This window comes from Megalops cyprinoides, chromosome 17 (genome assembly GCF_013368585.1).
Source record: "Megalops cyprinoides isolate fMegCyp1 chromosome 17, fMegCyp1.pri, whole genome shotgun sequence".
NCBI lineage: Eukaryota > Metazoa > Chordata > Actinopteri > Elopiformes > Megalopidae > Megalops > Megalops cyprinoides.
Genome location: NC_050599.1, coordinates 9275508 through 9300083, shown reverse-complemented (window position 1 = coordinate 9300083; position 24576 = coordinate 9275508). Strand labels below are relative to the sequence as shown.

The 24576-nt window shown below is 41.3% G+C and overlaps 1 protein-coding gene across 4 annotated transcripts in view; it reads right to left on the bottom strand.

The window, feature by feature from the left end:
- Positions 1-24576, bottom strand: part of LOC118791804 (DNA (cytosine-5)-methyltransferase 3A) — a 158733-nt gene that overhangs the window by 129221 nt on the left and 4936 nt on the right. For all 4 annotated transcript variants that reach the window (XM_036549255.1, XM_036549256.1, XM_036549258.1 and 1 more), the window contains exon 3: positions 3953-4057. In XM_036549255.1, the coding sequence (XP_036405148.1) occupies positions 3953-4057 (105 nt within the window). The remainder of the gene's footprint in view (positions 1-3952; positions 4058-24576) is intronic.

Sequence of the window (24576 nt, the reverse complement as noted above, 5' to 3'; positions counted from 1 at the left end):
TATGGGTCCATTCCATGAAAAGCAAATGTATTTTCTTCTTACCACTGAGTAACTATTTTAAGCCCATACAAACTTTTCTTTCGTTCTCACACATTTTCGTATATGTCATTGAATGGTGAACACAAATATAGTGAACGAGTAGCACATTTAAGTGTGTCACTCAATGTCAGGGACAAAGAGCACCACTGGTGAACAGAGTAGAGGCCAACGCTAAAATAACTTTCTTCGGTGGAAAAATACCTCTTTCGCAGCTGAGACAACTGTATACTGAAAGTAAATCACTCTCCAGATAAGTGCAGACATCTGGATTTAAACCTATAAACAATAAACCTTTTTGTACTCCAGAGAGTCTCCATTTCAAATGAAAACAATTCAAGAGGCCTGATCATTTAGGTACACCCTACAGAGCTGCTCCATCACAGTCTTTTCCACATACCTGTCTGTGAGGCCCGTTGGTGTTAGACATATACTATAACACTATGCCCCTGCAAAGCCAAAACCCCGCTTTATAAAATATGTAAGACAGCCTTTAATAGCTTAAACATCTGTGTCAGGGGTGGTGTATTGATTCTATCCAAAGGTTTAGCTGTGATTTAAAGTATTCTGAGATGAAATGGGAGGTGTCCTGAAAAATTCTGATAATCCTCAATTTTCTTTACATAAATGCGTACCGGGCATTAGAGGACACCTAACAGTCATCCTTAGATAGTTTTGCTACTGCTGACGTCCCTTAGAACTGAAAATGGGGCAAACCACAAAGGCAATTAACGGTTCGCCTTCTTAAGATTTGACTAGCCCTCCACAAACAAAGTCACAAAATAGCCGATTAAGGTAGAGTATGTTGTTTTTGTCCCCCCAAGTCACTTCACATATACTTAGTTCATTCATCTTGGGACAAAAAATTGCCTTGTGAAATAAAGTAACATAGAATGGTAATCCATGTCATTTGCTGGATATAACCCCATTGTGTGTGTAAATCATATCAGATATTTTCTAAGGAATATTCATATGCCAGACATTTCTAGACTCTACATTACACTGCACAGTTTGTCATAAAAATTCCACTGGTAGTAAAGATACTATAAAGAAAAATGTTGACTATAAAGGGCCAACATACCCTTTTTTCACCATTTGGAATTGCCGATTATAGTAGACTTGCCTTTTTGCACATCCTCCTCTCACCCTCTTTCGTGGAGGAAAGCCGGAGTGAGACAATGGCAGTTGTTTTATACATTCACACGCCGCCAATGGCTGCCTTTCACACTACAAGCCATACGGTGCACCAAAGGGAAGCAAACACCGATTGGAGGATAGATGCATCTTCCCTGGTGTTCTCTGAGTGACTCTGACGCACCTCATTGACCACTAGTATCTGCAACTATGGACTCCAGGTCACTGCTGACGAATGACCTAGCTCAGACTTGATCTGAGCCTGTATGACTCTGGAGCTGGAGCTGATTCATATTACTCAAGATACAGCGCATCATAAATGTTCATGAAGAACTGTGGGAAAGACCTCATTCACAATATAAAATTTGTGACACTGGAATTTGTGTTATTCAAAACATTTGGAGAAGTGTCTTTCCTTCCATTTCCCCTACCCCACCCGAAAACAAATGAGCACTTAGAGGAATAATAACCATGAATAATGGAAGGATTATGGTATTGTTATTTTCACACTCAGTTCAAAGCCACAGAGGTCTCCAGCTCATTTGTGCTGTATAATCTTACTAAACCTTAAGTCATAAAAAAAGCTACAATGATTACACGAAGAGGGCCAATACTTCCTTAAATGGGCAATTGGCTGTACCGGTAAACACGACGGCTGTCGTTTCTGGCAGGCTTCGACCCCAGCGCTCGCTCTCATGTGACCGTATCCCACTGCCAAATTTTCCTGCCCCCCCCCCCCCCCCCCCCCACCTTCCGTAAGCTCTGTGAATTTGGAGCACAGTTGCCCGAGACCTCAGGGTAGCACAACAAACAACAAAACAATGCGTATTTGTAACAGCTCCTGCAAACGGCTGAGAGCTGTGAGTATTGCACTGGAGAGCCTCCAACCTTGAATTGCAGACAACAGAAACAGCACTTCCCATTGCCGAGCAGTTTGAGCCATTCCAGGTTTTACTAGAAGGCGAGCGTTCTGACTGGAAACCACCAACACGCCGAAAGCAATGACAAAATGGGTCTAAGACAGGAGGAGATAGAAGGGTTGGGATATAAATACAGTTCTCTAAGACAGCATGGAGTTCAGAGGTGATCTACAGTTATGGACTGGGCCCCAAGCTATGAGGGAAGAATTCTGTATTTGAATGAGGCAGTTAGCCTTTGAAGAATGGAGGGATCAGTGTTTAGGTTGAACCATTAAGTTTTTTTTTTTTTTTTTACAATTACTTTTTCCTTATCTATGTTGAGGGAAAGAAGGATTAGTCTGGGGTGTCTTGGAGGATGATTCAAGAGAGGGTGTCGCACATAAAACAGACTGAGAGGAAAAAGAGGAACAGTCTTAGGTCAGGGATACAATTAGTTTTTGTATAATGGTACACTGGTGGGTGGAGCCAAAGGCCATAAAAGCATTTGTCTTGGACATTAACGGACCAATAAACATTGTGGTCTGAGTCTGCTCCTCAAATAAGGAATTAATATGTGTAACATGGGGTCACACCCTAGGCTGAATCAGTACTACTTTGCTAAGACATTGTTTTTGCCCGTGGTGCACAGTGTACTATCACTTCTGCTCATCTATCTGCATCATCACCTCGTCTTCCAGTGGGGACTGATATGCAGTACTGTCATTCTAAGTATCTATTTTAGATTTTAAGTCTTGGAAATGGAGATCAGCTTTACAAATATGGGTTTGAGTTGGATGATTCTGTGCCTGTTCCTCTTTCGAGGGCTTGTCTGAGTCCATAGTATTGAAAGAGACAGCACAGGTCATTTTTAGGGATCAACATATAGACAACCAGAAGTTTGTGAACACTAGCAAGATTAAGTGCATTCCTCAAGGGTACAACTTCAGTGTTCTCTCATGGGGTTTGAACCTACAGCCTCCTGGTCAACACTCTCACTTCTCCATCTGCAACACACTCAAACTCATGCTCTTCAGCGAGCCCAGCCTAAGAACCAGAGCAAAATTTTTTCCCCCCGCTCTCAAAATAATCTTCAGCGCAGGAATTGACCTCAAATGCAAAACACATTCTTGCTTCACACCAGCACTTAATTCCTTTTTATTTGACAAGCCCATGTATGGATTGGCACCGTGTCCTGAGCCTGCTCATGGTCTATATTACCATTTCCTGCAGGGAGCTAAATGAACACCCTCTGCAGAGTCAGATAGAGCATCTGGTACAGTGTGGATCAAAGCGAACTCGCCTCAGAAGCAGCACAGAGTAAAATGACTTAAAGAGCCTCCACATATGTTCCCTTTCAACCAACAGAGGCTGCAGGCCACTGCGACTCAGGGAACTACTCAATCTAACCACAATGCCCTTTGTTCTCAGTTTTGCGTAGCCTGCTAACTTTAAGCGAGGATTCGCTTTAAAAAAAAAAAAAAAAAAAATCTTACCCGTTGTTTAGTTTGGCACTGAAAGTTTCAAAATGGCACAGAAAAGACTGAAGTGAAACTGAGCCTAATAGTTGCATACTCCGAGTTAATAACCAAGTCATCTTATGTAAAAAGTGATGTTCGATAAAAGCAGGCTCCCAGATTAATCAGGCACTGTATTAGAACAAAGTGACTTTTTTCCCCTTTAGAGGGGTTGGCGGTTTTGATACAATCCAGAGGTGAAACTGAGCAAAAATCCCAGAGAGAGAGAGAAAAAAAAACAAGGTCGGGTACTCTGAGTGAACGCTCACCTAAGCCAGTATGATATCTAAGACTCCACGGGACTGTGTAAGATCAGCAGGGGGGGTTTGGATCGCTGACACACACGCGTCGGTACAGAGGGATACTCACCGGCAGCTGCTTGCGTTTCCTCCCAGGCCTTCCCACTTTGCGGGTGGGAATGCTGTTGGCCAGCTTCTCCTCCTTGAAGCTGTCCTGGTCCAGTCTATCTTCACTCTGTGGTGCACAAAAAAACATCCGTCATTCCAGCACATTTCCCCTGTAAGACAAACAGGGAACAACAGCTTTTTTGTCTAATACCTTGCCACGGTGACACATGAACTAATTCCATAATTGATTTGTTTTTCCCAAAACCCATGATCCCACCCCACCCAACCCCTCCACGAGCACCGTTCCAGATCACATCTACCTTTTGAATACATACTGTGCTACGGAAAAGGCGCAGTAAAACCGCTGCACGACTGTACCACTGAGGTTCTGAATTCCCGTTGCACCCGTGTTCTCAGCTCTGACCCTCACCCATACCCCTCTATCCCAACTCACCCTCCCCTCTACCTGGCAATACCTCAGATTAACCTCCAAGACCCCACCTGTTCCATGTACACAACATTCTAAATCAAGACAACCAACAGGATCAAAAAGGGAACATATGCATATTTATACACATACACACCCTTTCAGATAAAAATGGACAGTAGGAAAAAGAAGGAAATACTCTCCAAAACAAGGAGAATATTTATCATTCATACTTTTTAGAAAGCAAAGCAAATATAGTTCTACAAGGGGGAGGAAGATAAATACTTTACATAGATGTCGCTTGTACTTTAGGAATGGGCCAAACGCTACGCACACACACAAGGATAAAAATTAAAAAATAAAATAACAGGGGCCTTTGTACGCACAGTTGTGGAATCAGCATCACATTTCTAAGATGTGGATTTTGCACGCATTCTTCATGTTTATTCTTTTGATGAAGCGTGCAAGAATTCCGTCTTCACCCAATTTAATGGGAAGGACGCCAAGAGAGAGAGAGGCATGCGAACATGAGAAGAGACATGCTTTATACTGTAACTTAAACATTAGCATATGCACACATCACTGCCATCTTTTTTTCATTGATCTATGTTCTGGCCTACTTTCACCCTTATGGAGAGCCTAAAATACTCAATAGAAGAAAGCAACAATTCAAGTCCAAAAGGATATGGTTTATTCTAATGTTAAATCTGGCTAAAAGGTCCTAATGTTAGCAGTGGTTAACAGGTCAGCTCTTCTTGGTTACAGAGCATCTTTTGTTTATTTAGGTTTAAAATAAGTAACAACTTTAAAAGCACAAAAAGACTATTTAAAAAAGACTAAATTTACTGCAGGCTGCATTTTAACGCAGTACTACCTATCAGAAGAGCTGTATTGAGGCCTTAGATTCTTGTCCCACTACTCCACACAAACCCTTGCTACCAGTTATCCTCATTTCCAGGCCTGCAATAGCTTTGTTTTGCTTTCTTTTGGATGCTTTCTGTTGGACAAGGAAGGCTGAACAATGAGAGATGAAATGTGAATGACACGTCCTTACACAAGAGGTAGCTAAGACTTTGACTGTCGCACGGGCTTTACAAGAGGTTCCCTCATGAAACTATTACAAAGACATTTAGCAGTCTTTTCTCCCCCTCCAATTTCCCTTTTGATTAATAAAACCATGTCTTCCCCTTTTCAGAGTTTGCTTTAGTGCCAACAAAGCTCCCCTGGGGCGGCAGGAAAAAAAAAAAAAAAAAAAAACGATCCTACTGTTGTTGCTGCAGGCTTGCGGGCGGCCTGAATGGGACCACCTTCATCTTATCAGAATGCGCCGTGAGACTGCTGCGCCCCCGGCATCTGCACATGGCAGGAGGGTGGGACAGTAAAAAAACTCCTAGCGAATCCCTGACTTCTTGCACCTAAAAATTAGGGCCGGCTCAAAACCTCGACAGGGTCCAGAAAAGCTTGAAGCTGTCACTTTCGGCTCGTCTCCGTTCGGGAGACGTTTCCCGGGCATCGACTCCGAGTGGTGGCAGAATGGCTGTAGGTTCTGGGATCAAACGGAGATGAAATGCTCGGCCCTTCAATCAGAATGGAGACGCATCTCAGGCTGAGGCGCACCTGGGGCAGGCCGTCGTGTCGGAGCTTGAAAGGGGCGGTGCTGGAGGACGCTTTAAAAAAAACGGGGAACCTCACACACCCCGTCCTTCCAGGAGAAATTAAGGACATCCTTGTTTTAAGAGGAAGAAAAAGGTTTAAAAAGAAATGAAATTCACCATCCCTCTTAATCTGGGTCTCAATGAGTTTCTCTTTTTACCAAATGTTACCCTTTGAGACGGATACAGTGAGGTGCGCAGCTCCCAAACCACAGCTCTGCAACAACTCATATCTGTTAACCACGGATGCTGTATTGTACAGCATGTACTGTGCCAAATTTGTGTGGTTCAAGCAATTTCCGGGACGGTGTGTGGGTTGGTCAATGAGTGCAGTACTGAATACATTTCTACACTTCTGCCATAGAAATTGTCAAGCATCTTAACAGAAATCCAGTCGAGCTGAGCAATCATATAGCTTGGAGAAAAATCTGTGACAACAGCAGGGAACAGTGTGGAAGACACTGCTGACCATTGTTGAATATGACCTAAAAAACAGCTCAATTTACCTTTTTGAAATAACCCAGTGATATGGATGATGTTATGTTCGATTGTAAACATAAAACATTTTACACTGCTCTTCCTGGATTCATGTGCTCTACAAGCGGTAACAGCAGTGATGGCCTCTAGGTCCTGTACTTTAATCATCTGAAACCAAAAAAGAGTGAACTGACTTTGTATATATATACACTGGTAATGCTTTAAAATTCTACTTTTTTATATATACACAATTGTTGTAGGGATGCTGTGAAGCACAAACTTCAAACCACAGCATGGCTAACACCACCATCTCTAGTCCGCTGTCGTCAGCGGCTTACACGGCTTGGATTTTACATAGTGTCCATTAATTCAGGTTGAGCACCTTGCTGATGGCAGTGCCCCGTCAACGTTTCAAACTTGAAATCATCGGCTTTCCTTCCCCATTTCCTTAAGTACTCTGCTGCATGCCCACTGCTGATGTTACAGTGCTGTTAAATTACCATCACTGCCACTTTAATTCTAAACCAAAGTTTCTGTTAAGAAGGAGTGGATGAAGCCAAAAAAGAATGGAAGTTCAGCATTCAGACAATGATTTAGTATGTACCGCGTTCTTCATTGTTAAGCTTCTTAAATCTAGCTACAATTACAAAAAAGAACTGTATTTAGCAACACTTCCATGGTATTACTTTAGCTAACCAGGTAAGCAACTTACATTACATTCATACTACACATAAGAATAAGAATGAACAATAGATAAGAACAGACAAACAAAAGGTAAAAGTCCCGCATGTATTACTACAGCACCCCTGGCAGCAGCCAACAGTATCTCTGTAGCTGGAATGCTGCACCACTAAACACACCAAAACAAATATAACACCAGACAATTTCTTTGGTCACTTTTTTTTTCTCGGGGGGGGGGGTAATCCAAAAAAGTGAAAGAAGACAGCCAGCCTCAGCGTAACAGCTCAGCCAAGTAGGGCATGATGTGGTGAACACAGAAGAGATGGCTGCCACCTTGTCTGTTAAATTCATGTTCACGTTCATGTTGAGAGTATAAAGCGGGACTACATAAACCATATAAATTATAAAAATGACATAAAGTCTTTGGTTTCTACAATAAATGGTTGTACAAAAGGACATTTGCCAGTAACACAATCCCTTCAAATATTCATACATGACTATAAAGCCGTACTTCAGTTACAGACGTGCAAAAAAGAAGTCTGCTCTCCTTCCCAAGTATTTATTATGATTTTTTTTGTAATATTAATGCTAGCAAACAGATTTAAAAGAAGCAAAACAACTGTTTGTGCCTCACAGAGAAGACCCACAAAATTCAGCCCATTTGGCCCACAAACTACAGAGATAGCGTACTTAAAAAACCATGTGTAACATAAAGAAATATACATTTGTAATGTGTACTAAATAGCTTGCACTTTCAGATGACCCATAATTACAAACAGACCAAAGAACATAAAACAGCTTGAGAAGGAGACCGCACCATCAGCAAGTCTTTTCTTCCACGACTCATTATCATCAAGTCTACGGCTATTATTTCTTATGACAGAAATGGGCCCCACAAGCTTACCACAATATAGATGTCCAGTATTATGGACGTTGGCCTTATAATTATCCCCAGTGTGCCTAGCAAACTAGAGTGGTAGATTGCGATCATTACTGGCAACATTTGTTACTCCTATAACACTCCTGACCTCTACCTCTCTATACACTACAACTACTGTTACTGAAATTAAACATTTTCAGTCTGCACCTATGGTCATAATGTTGGGTTCATCTTATTGACTGCTACAGTTCATCAAATATGTAACTTGAAAGGGCAGAGATCCACCCATTAACCTATAAAATCTACTGTCCACATAATCTAATGCATAAGTGTGTCACAATGTACAATATGTCTGACAGCGGAATAATACTAGTAGTCTAGGCAGAATGTCACTCATTCACAATCAGGGAAAACATTTACACACTGGCTGATCACTGATTTCAGAATTACACTGAATAATTAAACACTGATAAAAATACAGATGGAGGTAAATGGCCTGTTTAGTTCATGATCTTTTCATTAAAATGGGATTACTGTGGGCATAATTATGTTTTGAGCGAGCCACTGTCATTACCTAAGGGGGTGAGAACAGTAAAGTGTTTATATCTTTTGCTGGATTTTTCCATAGTTTCATAATTAGATTGCCATGTACAGACTTTATCGCCAGCTTCCCTGGAAGGGGATAAAAATGACGGAACTTGCTGTACATATCTTCTGGCATTTTGTAAAATGACACACAGGACGCTCCTTTTTGTAATTGGGTTATTCCTATTTAGAAGGTAAAGGTCAACTGCAATCACAGAGCCGTGTGTCGTTACACAAACCCCGGCGCTGCAAACCGCGCATGCCCCGCAGCTCTTCCCCTGCCTCTCTGATCTCCCACACGGAGGACTCCAGCTCTCCAAAGAGACACGATGTACACGACAGATGATCAGCGAGGAGCGGCGAGACAATATGCCATGCTTCACTCTTCATGGCTTCACTCAGCGCACGAAGCCGCCCCGTCACACTGTCACAACTGACAAATTCACCAGCGCACGATGTTAGCTATACAGGTGGGATTTTTTTTTTTTTTTTTTTAATTTGTGTTAAAATGTTGGGAGGGAGCGGGAGGAGGGGGAAAGACTGTAAGTACTTCATATGCACACATGCTGAATTGAGTTAGGGGGCTGGGGTTTGGGTTATGGTATTGGGTTGGGTGAGGTATTAAGGGGGATAGAGGATATGTCTTTACTTTAGCATAAGCCAATCCGTGCAGAGTGGTCCCAAAGGGGGGCTGGGGCGGGGAGTGAAAGGGGGCTGTGAGACAGGAAAAAGAAAAATACATATTCGGCCCACAGACTTATTGGGAGAGTAAACCTTTTCCTTTTCAAGAGATCATTCTTTCTTTCACAAGGGATTATCCACATTTGGGCGGAGGTGAGTGAGAACATATAATGCAAACAAATGCAGACATTCTAACTTTCACTAAAGGCAGCAGGAGAAAAAAAAAGGACATTTCTGTAAATTAAAGTCACTGAATTCCTACTGACTCGAACTGCGCAGCCCCCTAATAAAACTAACAAGAAGTTTCTTAATGTGGGACATATTTTCAGCCCTGTGTAATGAGAGCGCATAGGTTCCCGTTCATGAAGTCATTTCTGTACGTCATAACAGGAGCTTAATTCAATTTTTCGCCGCTGCCTTTCAAAGGCATCGCGGAGTTAATCGCATCTGCTATATTTCCACCACACAAAGAAAGATGCCATGTGCTATTCATCAGGGCACTGCTTTGAATTTCCACTCGGTTGTTAATTGCACACCATATAGCGCTGGGCACTGTGGCCATGGTGCTCGTAATATAAAGTTATTGTGGCAGCACAGCAGTAGCAGCGGCCGTAAGCACAGGCCAGAAGTGCCAAATCATACAGTCCAGCATAGATTCTGATCATCCAGTATTGGACTCAATACAATCCACAGTACTGAGTCTTATTTATACGTTTTAATAAATCAAATTAAAATTACAAAAGTGAGAAACCACATATTTTTCTATGGTGGTGTGGTGCAGTCTGTGAGGAAACAGTTTAAGTTTATTTCCGTTTAAAGTGCATTTAACAGCAATGTCTCAACACACTTTAAAGATCAATGAGTTAAATAAAAAAAACAGTTGAAGAAAAGATACATAAGAAGCAAAACACTGTTTAAAACAACAACACGTATGATAGATAAAAATACAAATACACAAAAGGGGAGGAAGGGGGTGAGGGGGTGAGGGGAAAGAGGACGAGAGGATTAGGGCAAAGACAGACTGTTGAGGTGAGTTTTGACTCCTGACTTAAATATTGGGACTGTTTCTGACTCCCTGACAGGAAGTCTACTCCAGAATGTTGGCACTCTAAAGGAAAAAGAGGATAGGCACATAAGGAAGCTATACCACAGTGTTTTTAACCCACACTGCCTCAGAAAAAATCCCGCTATATAAATGGATAGCATGTTAGATATATGATATGCTTTGCATAAGGGTATTTGCTAATGGCAGATTGTTTTAAATTAGTGGCTCAGAAAGATTTCTTGCATCTTGTGTGACTAACGCAGTGCATCTTCAGGACATGAACGGATACTGGAATATTCCATGGCTCCTGAAATTATCTGAATACTGGAACCATGATTTCTTGCCCCAAGCACTGTACGAAACTCCACTACATTCTGTGTAAATATTGACTCACTTCAAGAAGATCAAGATTCACTCACACGTTCAGGCAGGAAAATTAATATCATTGCATTATCCTATTTTACACACAGTTTGTAAGGCTGTCCCTTGTGAATATTGATGACAATGAACCAAAAAAACCTCAGTTTTGTTCATTAGCAGGCATTCAAAAATTGATACAAGTAATTGATTAGTGATCTCGTGATTGAATATTCAAGGAATAGAATACTCTCCCTCTTCCGTAGTTCTGATTATGGTAGGCAATCCATTCTACCACTGAGGAGCTACAGAGGAGAAATTCCTTATCTATAGCTTACATAACTGACAAATGGAAGCCCTGCAGTATAAGATGATGGAGGAGAAGAAAAGTGTAATATGGAGAATGGGAAGAGACTGAATATAGCCAAAGCCATTTTGGGATAGTATCAGATAACATTCACTTCTGATTGTGATCCAACAGTGTCCTCTTATGTTGCTTTGCTTTCCATTTTCAATACAAAGAAAGGGTGCTGACAGTTAGCTTGACACTGTAATTTCAAACATCATACAGCAGGTAGTGTGAGAGGTGTTACAGCAGAGAATGCTCTGTCAGGTCTGTCTTACAATTGTGTAAGAGCAGCACCTTCAGACATCTTTGTCTTCACTCAGCATGGGCAACAGCTAGACTTTAAGAAGAACTGACTTCATTTCCTGCTCCTGGTTCATGGCGTTCAAAAAGCACACATCATGGTGCAAGTTAATGAGACACACCCACTGCATCCATTCCTTGCTTTGTGACATTTTAATGTATGAAAAATCCCTGTAATCAAAATAAAAATTAAATGCAAAATGTTTCCTACCCCTGGCTTCCAGTATCTGATCACTTCAAACTCTAAATAAAGACCAGTATAATGTAATACTCCTCTTAAAGATCACTGTTAAGCTCTAAGTGTACATCAATATGGTGGAATAATGTTACTCCTATGGATCACTGTTTCACCCCGCATGAGCACTCTGATGTAACATTATGTTGCTTTTACAGATCACCATTAGGCATGCTGCTTAAAAATAACTTGTGCAACATGTGTAGGCAAAAACTATTACTATGTTTATTATAAACAGAACTGTTTTTCAGCTTTATGTTCAAATGCTGTGCTACTCACTGTTCTGTGTTCTGATAAGCATGTAATGCATCTTTCTATTACAGCCTTATAATCACTCTTCACAAGAATGTCTGCCAAATAAATGATTAAATAAATATTTGTATCACATTCCAGTCGGCAAAGTCAAGATTACGAAGTCATGAAATGTATATGTACAGTAGGCTTAACTCTCACATGGGTTAAATACATACATTATAAATGCACACAAATGCCTGTTTTTGGACCAAAGCATGCGTAGTAAATTAACTTTAAATACTGGCTTATTAATGTCCATAAAACAATAGGACTCAATGCTTGGTGTTCTTCCAGACAGTGAGAACTGTAGCAAAGGTAGAGGGAGGAAGGGCACAGCAGTGCTGAAAATGATGAAAAGTCTCTCGGAGTTGTAAACCAACTTCCTCGTTAAACGACTCCCTTTGGGGGGCTCCGACCGGCCTGCCAGGGCTTGCCAAACACAATCAAAGTCAGCTCATTACACTGGGGCTCACACTTTTCAAGCTCCACAGGGCTATTCCACATAAAGGTAAGCGGAGCACAAGGGCTCACTCCACAGACAGGTGAAGTACAACACCTTGAACCTGTCATTGATTTCCTTTTTCCCCCAGTTATCCATACAGCTGAATGCTTTTCTGTAGAGCTGATGTCTTGATTTCACGGGGAGAACACGCACTTAAAAACAAGTCATGCATTGCATTATACTGTACAAGTTCATTGGTTGTCCCAAGTCAAAACATCACATGTATTAGAACAATGAAAACAACAGCGCAACAACAATATTTAAAAACTAGTGAAAAATATGCAAAACAAACTATATTGAAGCAAACAAAAATGAAGGAAAAAACCTTTACATCTAATATCTTTACTACCATATGCTTCCATATGCACATAAATGCATAAGCACGCACAGTGCACAACCAAAAAAAAAAGTCTTCAGAAGTTTCACTGTTCCTCCTCTGTGTTATGACCAGGTCAAAACGTTTTTGCATGCATTTTCCATTACTCACAAGGAAGTTCATCTGCAGGCTTACCACGCAAACCTTTCCTCCACCATACTGAACGCAGTTCTATACTGAGACATAATACTGTAACCTGTCATATGCTGTTGGTGACCAGTCAAGCTTTGACTTTATGTAACGAAAACTCAAATAGGTGTGACATTTTTGCCATTTTTTTCATTAATGTCAGAGACTATGGTATTCAGAAACCTGTAAACCAAACCTAACAACCTTAACACCACAAACCATCATGCAAGGTCAAAGACAAAGGTGTTATGGTTGCTATGGTTGAATATGGGTCTTTATACAGTACCACTCACGAGCTGGAATTTGATCTGGATGTGCATTTTCTGGATGTGCACTTTCAGTCACAGTGAATGAACATTAGTGATTGCAAACTGTATATATAATATTTTTGTAAAAGTGAATGATGCAGGGTGAGCTGAAACACTCTACAGTCAATGATAAATAATCTCCTCAGGTAACAGTAACCCAGCACACAGGCAGAGAAGAGCTGAGTGAGAGAACAGCCAAGCTCAAAAATGACACTTCACTCTGAATCATGCGCTGCTCAGCATTTGACCTCTCTGTGGTGTCATTCCCTCCACCCTAGACACAATGCAAGTAGTGGCCACTAATTCATAATTTATTGGCTTGGCAGACACGATTATCCAGGGTGTCTTATAAAGCTTACTACTTTAACACGTCCATTTAAACAGAAGGAAATATTTACTGACATAACACAGGTTAAATACTTCGCTTAAGGGTACAACAGCAATATCCCTCCCAGGATTTGAGCCCATAACCTTCTGGTAGCAAGCCAAGTTCCCTAGGCACTACACCACACTATCGGCTGAAAACACTTAAAACATACGTTCCCGTGCACCATGGCAACAGCGTATGAATTATGCAGAGGCGTCGGACGGGAGCATTTATTTTCCCCTCTCGATAAATAAATAACCCAGACAGACATGCAAATTTGCAGGTGCCGGAGCTCCAGAGATCCTCCTGTGTGACATCACACCTCCTCTGCTCATCCTCTCACTGTTTGGCTCAGCGGAATCCCATCGTCTCCCTCCCCCCTGATAGGTCTGCTGCCGTTTCCACCACCCTTCCCCTGTCAGAGCTGTGTATGCTTTTTATTTTTTTTCTTTCTCTCCTCTTCCGGCTGCTGCTGGTGGTGCTGGCCGGCCTGCAGGCTGGGGTCTGTGTCAGTGGAGAGCTTTTCGCCGGGGCTATAAACAAGTCGCTAAGGTACGAGGGCGGTTGCTAAGGTGGAAATACTGCTTAGCAACGATCCTCCTTGGAGCGGGATGCGGGGCTGCTGACTAACAGCTCTGGCACGGCTCTGGGAAGGAACGTGTCGAGGTAATTTAGACAATGACTCGCAGCCTTTTGTTTCTACTCATCCGTCAAGTCCAGGGAAGCCTGAAGAAATGCAGAGTGGGTTTTTTTTTTTTGGTCTCCATAAAAAAAAGTAAATAAGCAAAAGATTCAGGGATTGATTCTTTTTTAACTGTGCTTCAACCATCTCAAACAGAGAGCGGATGGTTACTGTCTGAAGCCAAATGTACACAGTGTCCTGCTGCTTATTTACTGCGGAACCATGGGCTGCGCTTGATCTGCACCACGACGCTCAAAGAGATGTGAAGCTGGATGCGATTAAATATCACTGATATGTAGCAAATCATTAAATTATTTGTGACTCGGGGTATGCCTCCCGGCACACAGCGGTGTCACTGTCAAAGACACTGACGTGACCGCAAGTGAGAGAGACCTCACACAGTCAAGTATATAAACGCAGACATTATTATTATTATTATAAGTCGTAGTAGTAGTAGTTTTTTATTTATTTATTTATTTTTATTTGGCAGACACTCTCACCAAGAGCAACTTACAAGGCCAAAATATTTTAAAGGAATAAATATCAAATACCATAGTAATAAGCACAGAATTAGCCATAATTAAAGCAAATAAGCATTGGGTTGAAAAAATGTATTTAAAACAGGAACATAACAGTAAAAATAGAGTTCCTTATTAAACATTATCCCTCAGCGCAATCTGTTATCTAACATCCTTTCACCACAAAGTCCATTTCAGCTTTCAGCCTTTGAAGCTGAAGGCGACATCTGCAATTTGACCAAAAACTTACTCATCACCTGAAAAGGCAATCCAATGAAACGTAAATATTTTGTTTTTTTGAGTGAAAGCTGAACTTCTTTTAAGTTGCAGATGAAATGTATTCAAACTGAAGCCAACCTCAGGTCTACAGCTACATTTAAAATATAATAATTCTTAGATCTCATTCTTTTGAAGCCTCCACTAGCACCACAATAATCCACCTACAATAAGCATGGAGAATTCAATACCAGCTCTTGATTAAATGGAGATGATGGTGTGTACATTTTGGTCTCGAGGGGAATTCCCACGGTGTCCCTGTTGTACTCCTAAATGTCTGTGGTGACCACACAGAAGAGGGGGGAGACCAGATGGCTCTTCAGTGAGGAAAATTGGAAACTAATCACAGTATTCATCAGACTGGATAACACAACCCTATACTATCATCAACAACATATTAAATATGCGTGCGGTCTGTACATAAAACGTTTATCAGATGCCGGTGCCTCCTGTTCTCACTGGTGTTTTCACACATAATGCACCGAGAGGGGACCTCTAAACCTAAAGCAGATATTAACTCCATATGAAAAAACCAATATGTGAAAGAGGTTTCATTTCGAGGCCTACTGTGTGTGAGAGCACTGTAAAAGAAATTTAAGCCTACTGGAACTGGAAGCTCAGTCATTAAATGTATTTTCTTAATGCATGTATGTGTTTTTCGTCTGAAACATTTTCCATGATGGGCTCTGCCTTCGTTTATCCGTATGGCACACCTATCTGTACCATTAGTGTGTTTACTTTGGCTCCGAGGGTCGCTTCAGTGGATTTTATTGACCGTTACACATTAACTTAAAATAGGAGCCTGACAGAAAACCCGGGCACAAAAGCCAGCCAATATAATAAGCTCAGAGTAAATACCTGCACTCGGCACGGCACACAAGCCCGATGTCATTTTGTGGGGGGGGGGGAATGTTGAAAACATTTACAAAATTATGAAATCCGAGCTCAGTTTAATTCTGCCTTTGAAGGCGAAGAACAAAGACAACCAGCGAAGAGGGGCAGGTTGAAAAATGGGGCACGAGACACACAGTTTGTTGTTGCCTTCGATATCTTTGCTCTATTTCTGTCTGCGGCAGGTTATTTCAGGCAACTACTGTTGCCAAGCAACCAGACTGCGATCGGCGGTAGAGGAGGAGGAAGTTCCCCGGTGAAGCAGACATGGTTCCGGCACTATCTCTCCCTCTCCCTCGCTGTCTTCCTCTGTGACGCTTGCTAACCTTTCCAGGGTTAAGTGCTGTCACACACCTCCGACCAGGGCCACGGACAGAGTGCCATCCAGCCGCCGCAGCTACGGTGAGATTCATGGCACCACCGGTTAATGGGAGCGGAGCTGATGACTCATTCACACGGCACCCTGTCACTATGATGTCGTACTTTACCTGCTCCTTTTTTTAAATAGACAGAAAAGGTCAAGAAACCTGCAGCTGGGGCTCCCGGGTGGTGCAAACGGGTTTCAAGGACAGACTGATCCCTACTGCCCTGGGTGGAAACCGGCTACATCACTTACCGATATTGACCAGGAGCCCACATCAGAAGAAAACCAGCTTCACTCCGCTGGGGATGGGGGTACATAGGTTGGCCAGGTTGCCCCCATCGCTCTACTGTCAACATTCTGGGACTCATACGGGCACCTAGAGTTCCTCAGATGGCATGCACTATCCTCCAACAATGTTTGCCTCCTGGTGCACTATGGGACTTGTAGTGTGAGAAACAGCCATGTACGTGCAAGTGTGTACTGGAGCAGCGTTTTTCAAACCTCTCCTGGAGTACCCCCTGCCCTGCATGTTTTAGATCTCTCCCTGCTCCAACACAGCTGATTCAAATGATCAGTTTGTTATTAAGCAGCTTCAGGAGTTCATAACGAGTGGATCATTTGAATCAGCTGTGTTGGAGCAGGGAGAGATCTAAAACATGCAGGGCAGGGGGTACTCCAGGAGAGGTTTGAGAAACGCTGTACTGGAGGACTGCACACACCTCACCCCACACTCCAGTGTGGGTTCAGCTGTTGTTATTGTGGTGGTGGAGATGCATAATTGTCAATTACTAAAGTTGGATGAAAAAGGGAAATAAGAAAAAGTAAAAAGACACCTGCACATCATTCCAACACCACTTGGACATCTGTTGGCGGTTTTTTCCTGGAAATGAATGGGCTTATAGCCTACACTAAAAAATATATAACACATATGACAATGAAGCGCTCAGAACAATGATCTCAAATCACAGAGGTCTGGCCCTGAGGCTTCTGGTTCAGAATCATAGGTGGGAAACTGTCATTGTCCTCTTGTGCGTGCAAGACACTTCAACCTACCATCCAACCCCCAACATCTGCAGCACAACACATCTGACTACACACTGTAGATAAGATGTCAGAAAACATACGAAAAGGTAAAAAAAAACATACAAAGTAAATGTTAATGAAAAGCTAATGAATGACAATGCATTAAATCAACTCTGAAACCCAGTCATATTAATTCAAATTTAAACATACATATGAGTATTGATCACTCTGTAGGCATGGGAATGCTCAGCATGATATTGCTTATTTCACACTGTTGTAGATTATATTATGCGGAAAAAATGTGTAACAACACCGAGCTCAGCAGTTCATTTACACTGGAGTCGATACAAGCGACATGCTTTCACATCACTCCAAAAATATACACAATGTCTTTCATGAGCAAGTTTGTGTTTCACATCAAGTTTGTGTTGGTAATTTCCATACTTGTGTCACTGTGCTGACATCTTCAAACATCAAAGGCTATAACTGTGTTTTTATGCTAACGCTGAAACTGAATATATCATATCTACTTTTCAAGTTATTGATACTTGAATATAATTATATTTTTGACTAAATAATACAACTGAAAATAAATGTAGGCATGGCAGCCCATACTAGGAACGTTGTCAGTAATAGTGTTGTTACACTGAAAAACCCTGACAGATGCCAGAACCTACCAAACATACAGCAATAATAACATGGCTAGATTGACATGAGGCAAGCTGTGGGGCCCCCGGTTAAAATCCTGACAGGTTACTTGCTTCAGACTGATATCGGCCATTTGTTCAAATAACATTCCTAAAACGCAAGTTGTATCTGTGAGCAGCGTGAGGAGTATTCAGTATCTCTGTATGTATCAAAATGTGTTATACACTTGATCTCACAGATATACACAGTAAGTACTTCAACCCATGTACTGCAGAATATCCTCTACACAGCATATACACAAATTTTATCCTGCCAGACTATAAACATAAAAAAAAAAAAACATATGGTACCTGAAACAAGCAGTGACTAATGCCTGAAATATGACACACATTTTGATATAAACAAAATACTATACTGTATATCATGATATTTGTTATCAAATATCTGGACATCTATTGCTCTTTCATAAGGTTACCAGAAGCAAATAATTTGATGAACATTCATTCATATACAGGGCAAATCATACTGATTATTTTCATATCCTAAACCACTAAATTATGAAACTGTCAACAAGTGATGTGAGGTCTCCATCAACGAGTAAATAACTTGATGAAAAACAGCAGTACACATTGAGGTAAAACAGTAATAACTAAGAAATGCCCTTATGCATCCAACCACCGACCACTGTTTAACCACTGAAAATTACAACTGGTGTCCATGTATTTTGCCACTCTGCTGTGGTACGAGGAGATCGCTGTGTGTGATTAATGAACTCAACATAAAGACAAACATTAGTAACAAGAGAGGGAGGCTTCACGGACTCAGAAATGGCTGGAGCTATCACACGATATCAATGACCCGTTTCTTGGCACCAAACGTAGTGTTTTGCTACTGTATGGTGAGTAGCGTATTATGATTGGTTCACAAGAGTCTATGACTCACAGCACACATAACGGGCTTCATGAACCTTCACCTTCCCACGAGTAGATATATTCTTAAAGTCAAAGTCAAGTGATTTTTTTTTTTTTTTTGCTTTGTTACGCCATAGCAACACCTTAACATGACGCTGACGAGCTGATTTAACGTGACAAGTCTGTGAGGCGTTTCAGAGGGTGTTCCTCCTCTCCACAAAGTAATGGAATCCATTGCAGACGGGTCACAAGATCTTTTGGAAATTCCAACTAATTGTGGGGCAGACCTTGCATCTTCAGGGGCAGGATTTGCCCAACATTAAACACCCCACCCACCCATCTCCAATTACACTGGGTTTAAATTCTACTGCTGTTGAAAGGCTAAAAATGTGAAGCATCTTTTATACACTTACTGTTGGTGGGAAAGGCAGGAAAACAGTCAAATGATTACACTTATTACTTCGCTACATTACATTACGTTCACTTAGCAGGCACTCTTACCCAGAGCTTATCCAGAACTTCCAGCACAAGAGAACAGAAGTGTAACCATTCAAGTTACATGAGGAACAGAGTCAGACGAGGATAACACTCCAGTGAGCTTTAACACCATTCAAGCACTACGACAATTTAACTTGTGCTAACCTGAAACTACACAGCCTAGAACCAAAGGGAAGGCAAGTACATACACTACCATGCATCACACAGTCACTAGATCAAAATATCCATAACACATTCTGCTACTACACATAAAATAAGCAGCAAGTAACACAGGTCGCAGGTATAAGGGGGTGGAGATTATGGTGGAGCCAAAATGCAGTCTGAAGAGGTGGGTCTTCAGTCTGCTTCAGAAGACGGTCAATGATTCTGCTGTCCTGAGCCCTCTGGGAAGTTCATTCCACCACTGAGGGACCAGCACAGACAGGGTTCATGTCTGACAGAAGCAACTCCGTCAGGAAGGGAAAGTCAGTTTCCCCAGGGTTGCAGAGCCTAGTGATCTAGCTGATACATACAGTTTGAAGATTGATTGTAGGTATGAGGGGGCTGTGCCATTTACTGTCCTGTATGCCAGCACCAAGGTTTCAAACTTCATGCGAACTTATGTGTAGCATGAAAAAATAAATCTTTGTATTGGAGTGCGACTTCAGCTCAGAATGTAAGAGGTAGAATGTCCACAGTAATCCAAAATAATCTTGACTGAAACATCAAAGTACTTATAAGTATATGACATTAGATGATCCTGTAAACCTTATCAAATCCTATTTTAAGTAAAATGTTACAACAGGTGTAGTAGCCCAAGCAGACTTACCTTGTACTACAATTTTCCTCAAAACCACAAATGATGTTATTCTAAATTATTATGACTGTATATTTTGTCTATCATATTTTGTCACATTTTGGCATCATTTAATTCTGATGTAAATTATATTTTAAATCCTTCTGGTCCCCTTGAGCTTTGACACAGTTCTCTGAGGTCAACTGTTGGCTCCTTCTATAGAGACTTTTATCATGCAGAGCTGAATGGTAAAAAAGGTCACTTTGACTGAAACTGATTATTCTGGTTGCATACTGAAAAGAAAAGAGCTGCGTGTTTGATTCAGAACATTTGTTCATTCAAACACTCTAAATAGGTAAGCCAAAAATAACATTCAACAAATTGCTGCCCACAAACTAAAACAAGAAAAATATGTTTGTTCTTTTAACGGCCTGAACGCTTACAGGAATGGGAGCTTGCAAGGACAGAACGCGGCACGGGAAAGAACAGTGCCGTTTCTTTCACCTTTCCACTGCTTGTATCAAGGCTATCTGAGGGCAATAATGTCTAATCTTTGTGGGAGCAGATGGTAACACAGGTGTGTTAAACCCACACGATGATTCAGCCGGCTAATTTTCAATGCATTCTTATCACAGGCTAATACAGACCTTTGCAGAATAACTTCTGAAAATCTCTTTTGATGCCTTTTAATATAACTCGGAAGTGGGCGTCTATTGCACATACTCAGACAGTATAACCTATCTGAGGGGTGGGCTGGAATCAAATGAAGAAGAACCCCCCCCCCCTCCCCCCCCCCAACACACACACACACACACACACACACACACACTCTTCATGTTCGCCGCTGTGCTGCCATTTTACCGCATGTTCTCCAGTCGATCTGGCTTTACATCGTGAACTGAAAACAAATTACCCTGCTGACGCCTTCAGTGTATACTCACCATTGCTTTATGTCCACACGGTCCCTGATCACTAGTGATTTCCAGAATATTGCTCATTTTGTGTTATAATGACAATAATGATAACAGTTCGTCGTGCTCGCCGTTGTGGCTTTGGGCCAACGCTGCTGTATCATTACTGATGGCATAGGTGATTATCATCACATTAAATTACACGACATCTCCCGGTTCTGAATGAGAGAGACGTAACTAAAATGGCGGTCTAGCTGGTTAATTTTATAACCCCCCTTTTTTTTGGGGGGGGTGGGGAGACTGGAGTCAAATTAGTCTGAAAGGTCTAAAATTATCTTAAAGAATAATATTGAAATGCTCACCTCCCCACTCCCTCCAACATGTACTTAAATCTACCATTAGATCCAACACCCCTGCAAATCTCTCCAGCAGTTTTCAGAACTGAAAGACTGCCGAACATTTTCTAAGCCTGACTGAAAAAAGCACGCCTGTTCAGATTTCACCTTGGTTCCCTGAACCTGGACCTGTCCAGCACCTCAAAACTCAGAATCTGATCACCCCAACCTGATTTTCAGCTTGATGACTATATACTGTAAATCTGGCTGTAGCTCCATCATATGACTGCTAACTGTAGCTCTGGCTGTACATATGCATTTAATGTGTTTGGCGTTGACAGCCTTGTGAATGCCTCTGGATAAGCGCATCAGCCAAATGAATTAATTAATAGTAAAAACCTCCAAACTGGACATTCAGGTCCACCTTCCAGAGTCCTCTTCCACCTTCCTCATGTTGGTACACAAAATGTGACCAGGTAGTATAGACAAGCCAGTTCTGTCTGTTTCAGAGAGATGGAAGATTTATCCTAATCTAAATCTTCTTCCTGCATTAAATACATTATTCTGATTAACAGGTGGTCACATATTTAATCTAATCGAACCCTCAGACATACAATAAACTCATCGACAACAATTGATTGACTAAAACCAAGTAAGGTTTGTGGTATCTGTGAAACACACATCTGTTTCAGACGGATTCCAAACACCGAGTGACACCCCTGAAAGTCGTGGTGCTCAGAGTGCAGGCTCTGAGCTTTTTTATGAGCTGGCATAAAGGCCTGACTCATTTCAGACCGATGAATAAGTACGCCTGTGAATACTCTTGTCAATGATAATGTTGCTTTGACAAGGCGAGGAGTCATGTCCGACCAGGTTCTCTGCCCACCAACCATTTTTCTCCCCGCTGTAATCGGAATACGGTCAATTTAACATGTAGCCTTGCATACGCCATGGCAGCGGTGACAGAATGATATGCTTGGCCAGACATATCACAGTTAGGACCAGGCACAGTGTATAATGTTGCTTTAATTATTCAAAAAATCAGCAGGGAACTGCGCCACAGAGACTCGCCTTAAACCCAACATGGGAGAGACTCAAAGCCTCCGCACTACAGATTACACCAAGTGTACTTCTGACATGTATTGTTCCAAGTTCAATCACGCAAAACTCAGGCTGTTGGGGTTTGTCATTTATATTCTTCTTCACTTGGGCTGTTTGGGTTTTAAAAAATGATTTTGGAGAGGGGAGAAAAGAAAAGGACACTGTGCAATCCCCAGTATTTTGCCAACTACAACCCAAGGCAGCGTTGAGGCCTTTCAGACAACTGTATTCTTTCTGGATTCATTAGTAGAACTCATTAGTAACCTTAATGAAAATACCACTGATTGGCAATTCCTCCCTAATGAATTTGTACACCTGTGGTGACGTTTCAGAGTTAGGTGTGTAAACACTGCCAAGAAAAAATAACATCTCACTGATGAATTCAGGATGCCGAAAACATTTGAAACACCAAGCCATGTATTTATATAAAATGTTGAGTTGTGGATCTTTTTATCGAATGTAGATTAAAACTCTCTAAAAATCTGTTTTACTATATTCAGCAGCTTTTCCCCTCTATGCTGCTAAGTGAAAGAAACAAAATTATCACATCCCTGGTACAGATGGAACATGTTTTACCTGAGACTTTATGTCTTCAAAGCTGTAACAGCTGTCTACATTAATCTAGACCAAAGAAAACATGTTATGACAACAGTAATAAATACTGTCGCAAAGTAAATAGGTTTTTAAATTCCATGCTATGAAATGTAAACAAAAGGTAATGGATAATTAATGAAAATTGCAAAGAAAAGGGGAGCTGAATCATTTGGTATACCATTCTGGACACTGAATAGACCATTAAATCATTCAGGTCTAACATTATTCAATGTTATTAGGATCACTTGTTGCTGGGCGGTCACTATATCGACTGCTTTTTTAATAGAAAGTGGAGTCATTTAGCCATTACAACTTTTGGACAGTGTGTTTGGCATTACCATGTTCAAGAAGAACTATTTTTGATATCCTACTGTAAAGGTACCTAATGAAAGACTAAAACAGACTTTCAATCATAAGAACATAAGAACATTTAATATTAAGATCAGACCATTCGGCCAACCTACGTTCACCATTTTTCCCATAGTCAAGAGTGCATTGAGTACTGTGCCAAACTTCCTGAACACTCCAAGGGTCTCTGCTCATACTTCAAATCCTGGTAAGATGTTCAAAGCACTTGACCTTTAACTAATTTAACATCATTCAATTTATTTCAGATATATGCATCTTGTGGATCTGAGGACACTTGAGAAACATTTTTTTATTCAGAATCATTCATTGTACTGGCAGCATGTAGTTGTGGATTTAACAACCTGTCAGTGTCTGATGTCTGGATGAATACTTCTGCTGTATTTGCTTCCTTGCTTTTTACCTTTAGCAGAACATCCCAAGCAAATATGCCCTGCCCAAGGGTAATGTAAAAAACTGTGGCTGTAACCACAGGTCTAGGCTTATCCACCACTCAACCTCACAGGCTGCTAGGTGAGAAAAAATTCATTAATTCCTGTTACACTATTTTCTATGGTTTTGCACAGAATATTTATCATATAGTTTGTTATGACTTCAAATATTCATCCCATATCTTGCTAAACCCTGGACAGGTGTGTGTATTCATCTTCAAAAGGTCGACTCTCAGACTGAAAATGTAATCAGAGGAACACCCCGACACCCACCCCCTTACCTTAACACACGTTTTCAACAAGAGCTACTTCAGATGGGTTATACGGAGGTTCTTGGGATAAAGGTTAATAATCACATCCAATCATAAAAATGAAGGTGCAAACTTTACAAAGGGGAAATTGAGATAAACCCTCCAGGCAGCCTCTGCCTTAACATATTACAGCCCCCCCCCCCCCCCCCCAAGCTTAAAACTAACCTTGAACCTTATTCAAACAAAAGCCCTACAATGTTACATGCTGTCGTAATGAGGGCTAAATTAGGTACAAAGGGGTAAAAATCAATAATAATTCATATTTGGTGCCTTATGCATCAGAACATAAAACAAAGAACTGCTTAGTTTATGATAGAAGGTTCACAAATATCACTGTAGGTTAAGGGTTTGGAATCAATACTACAA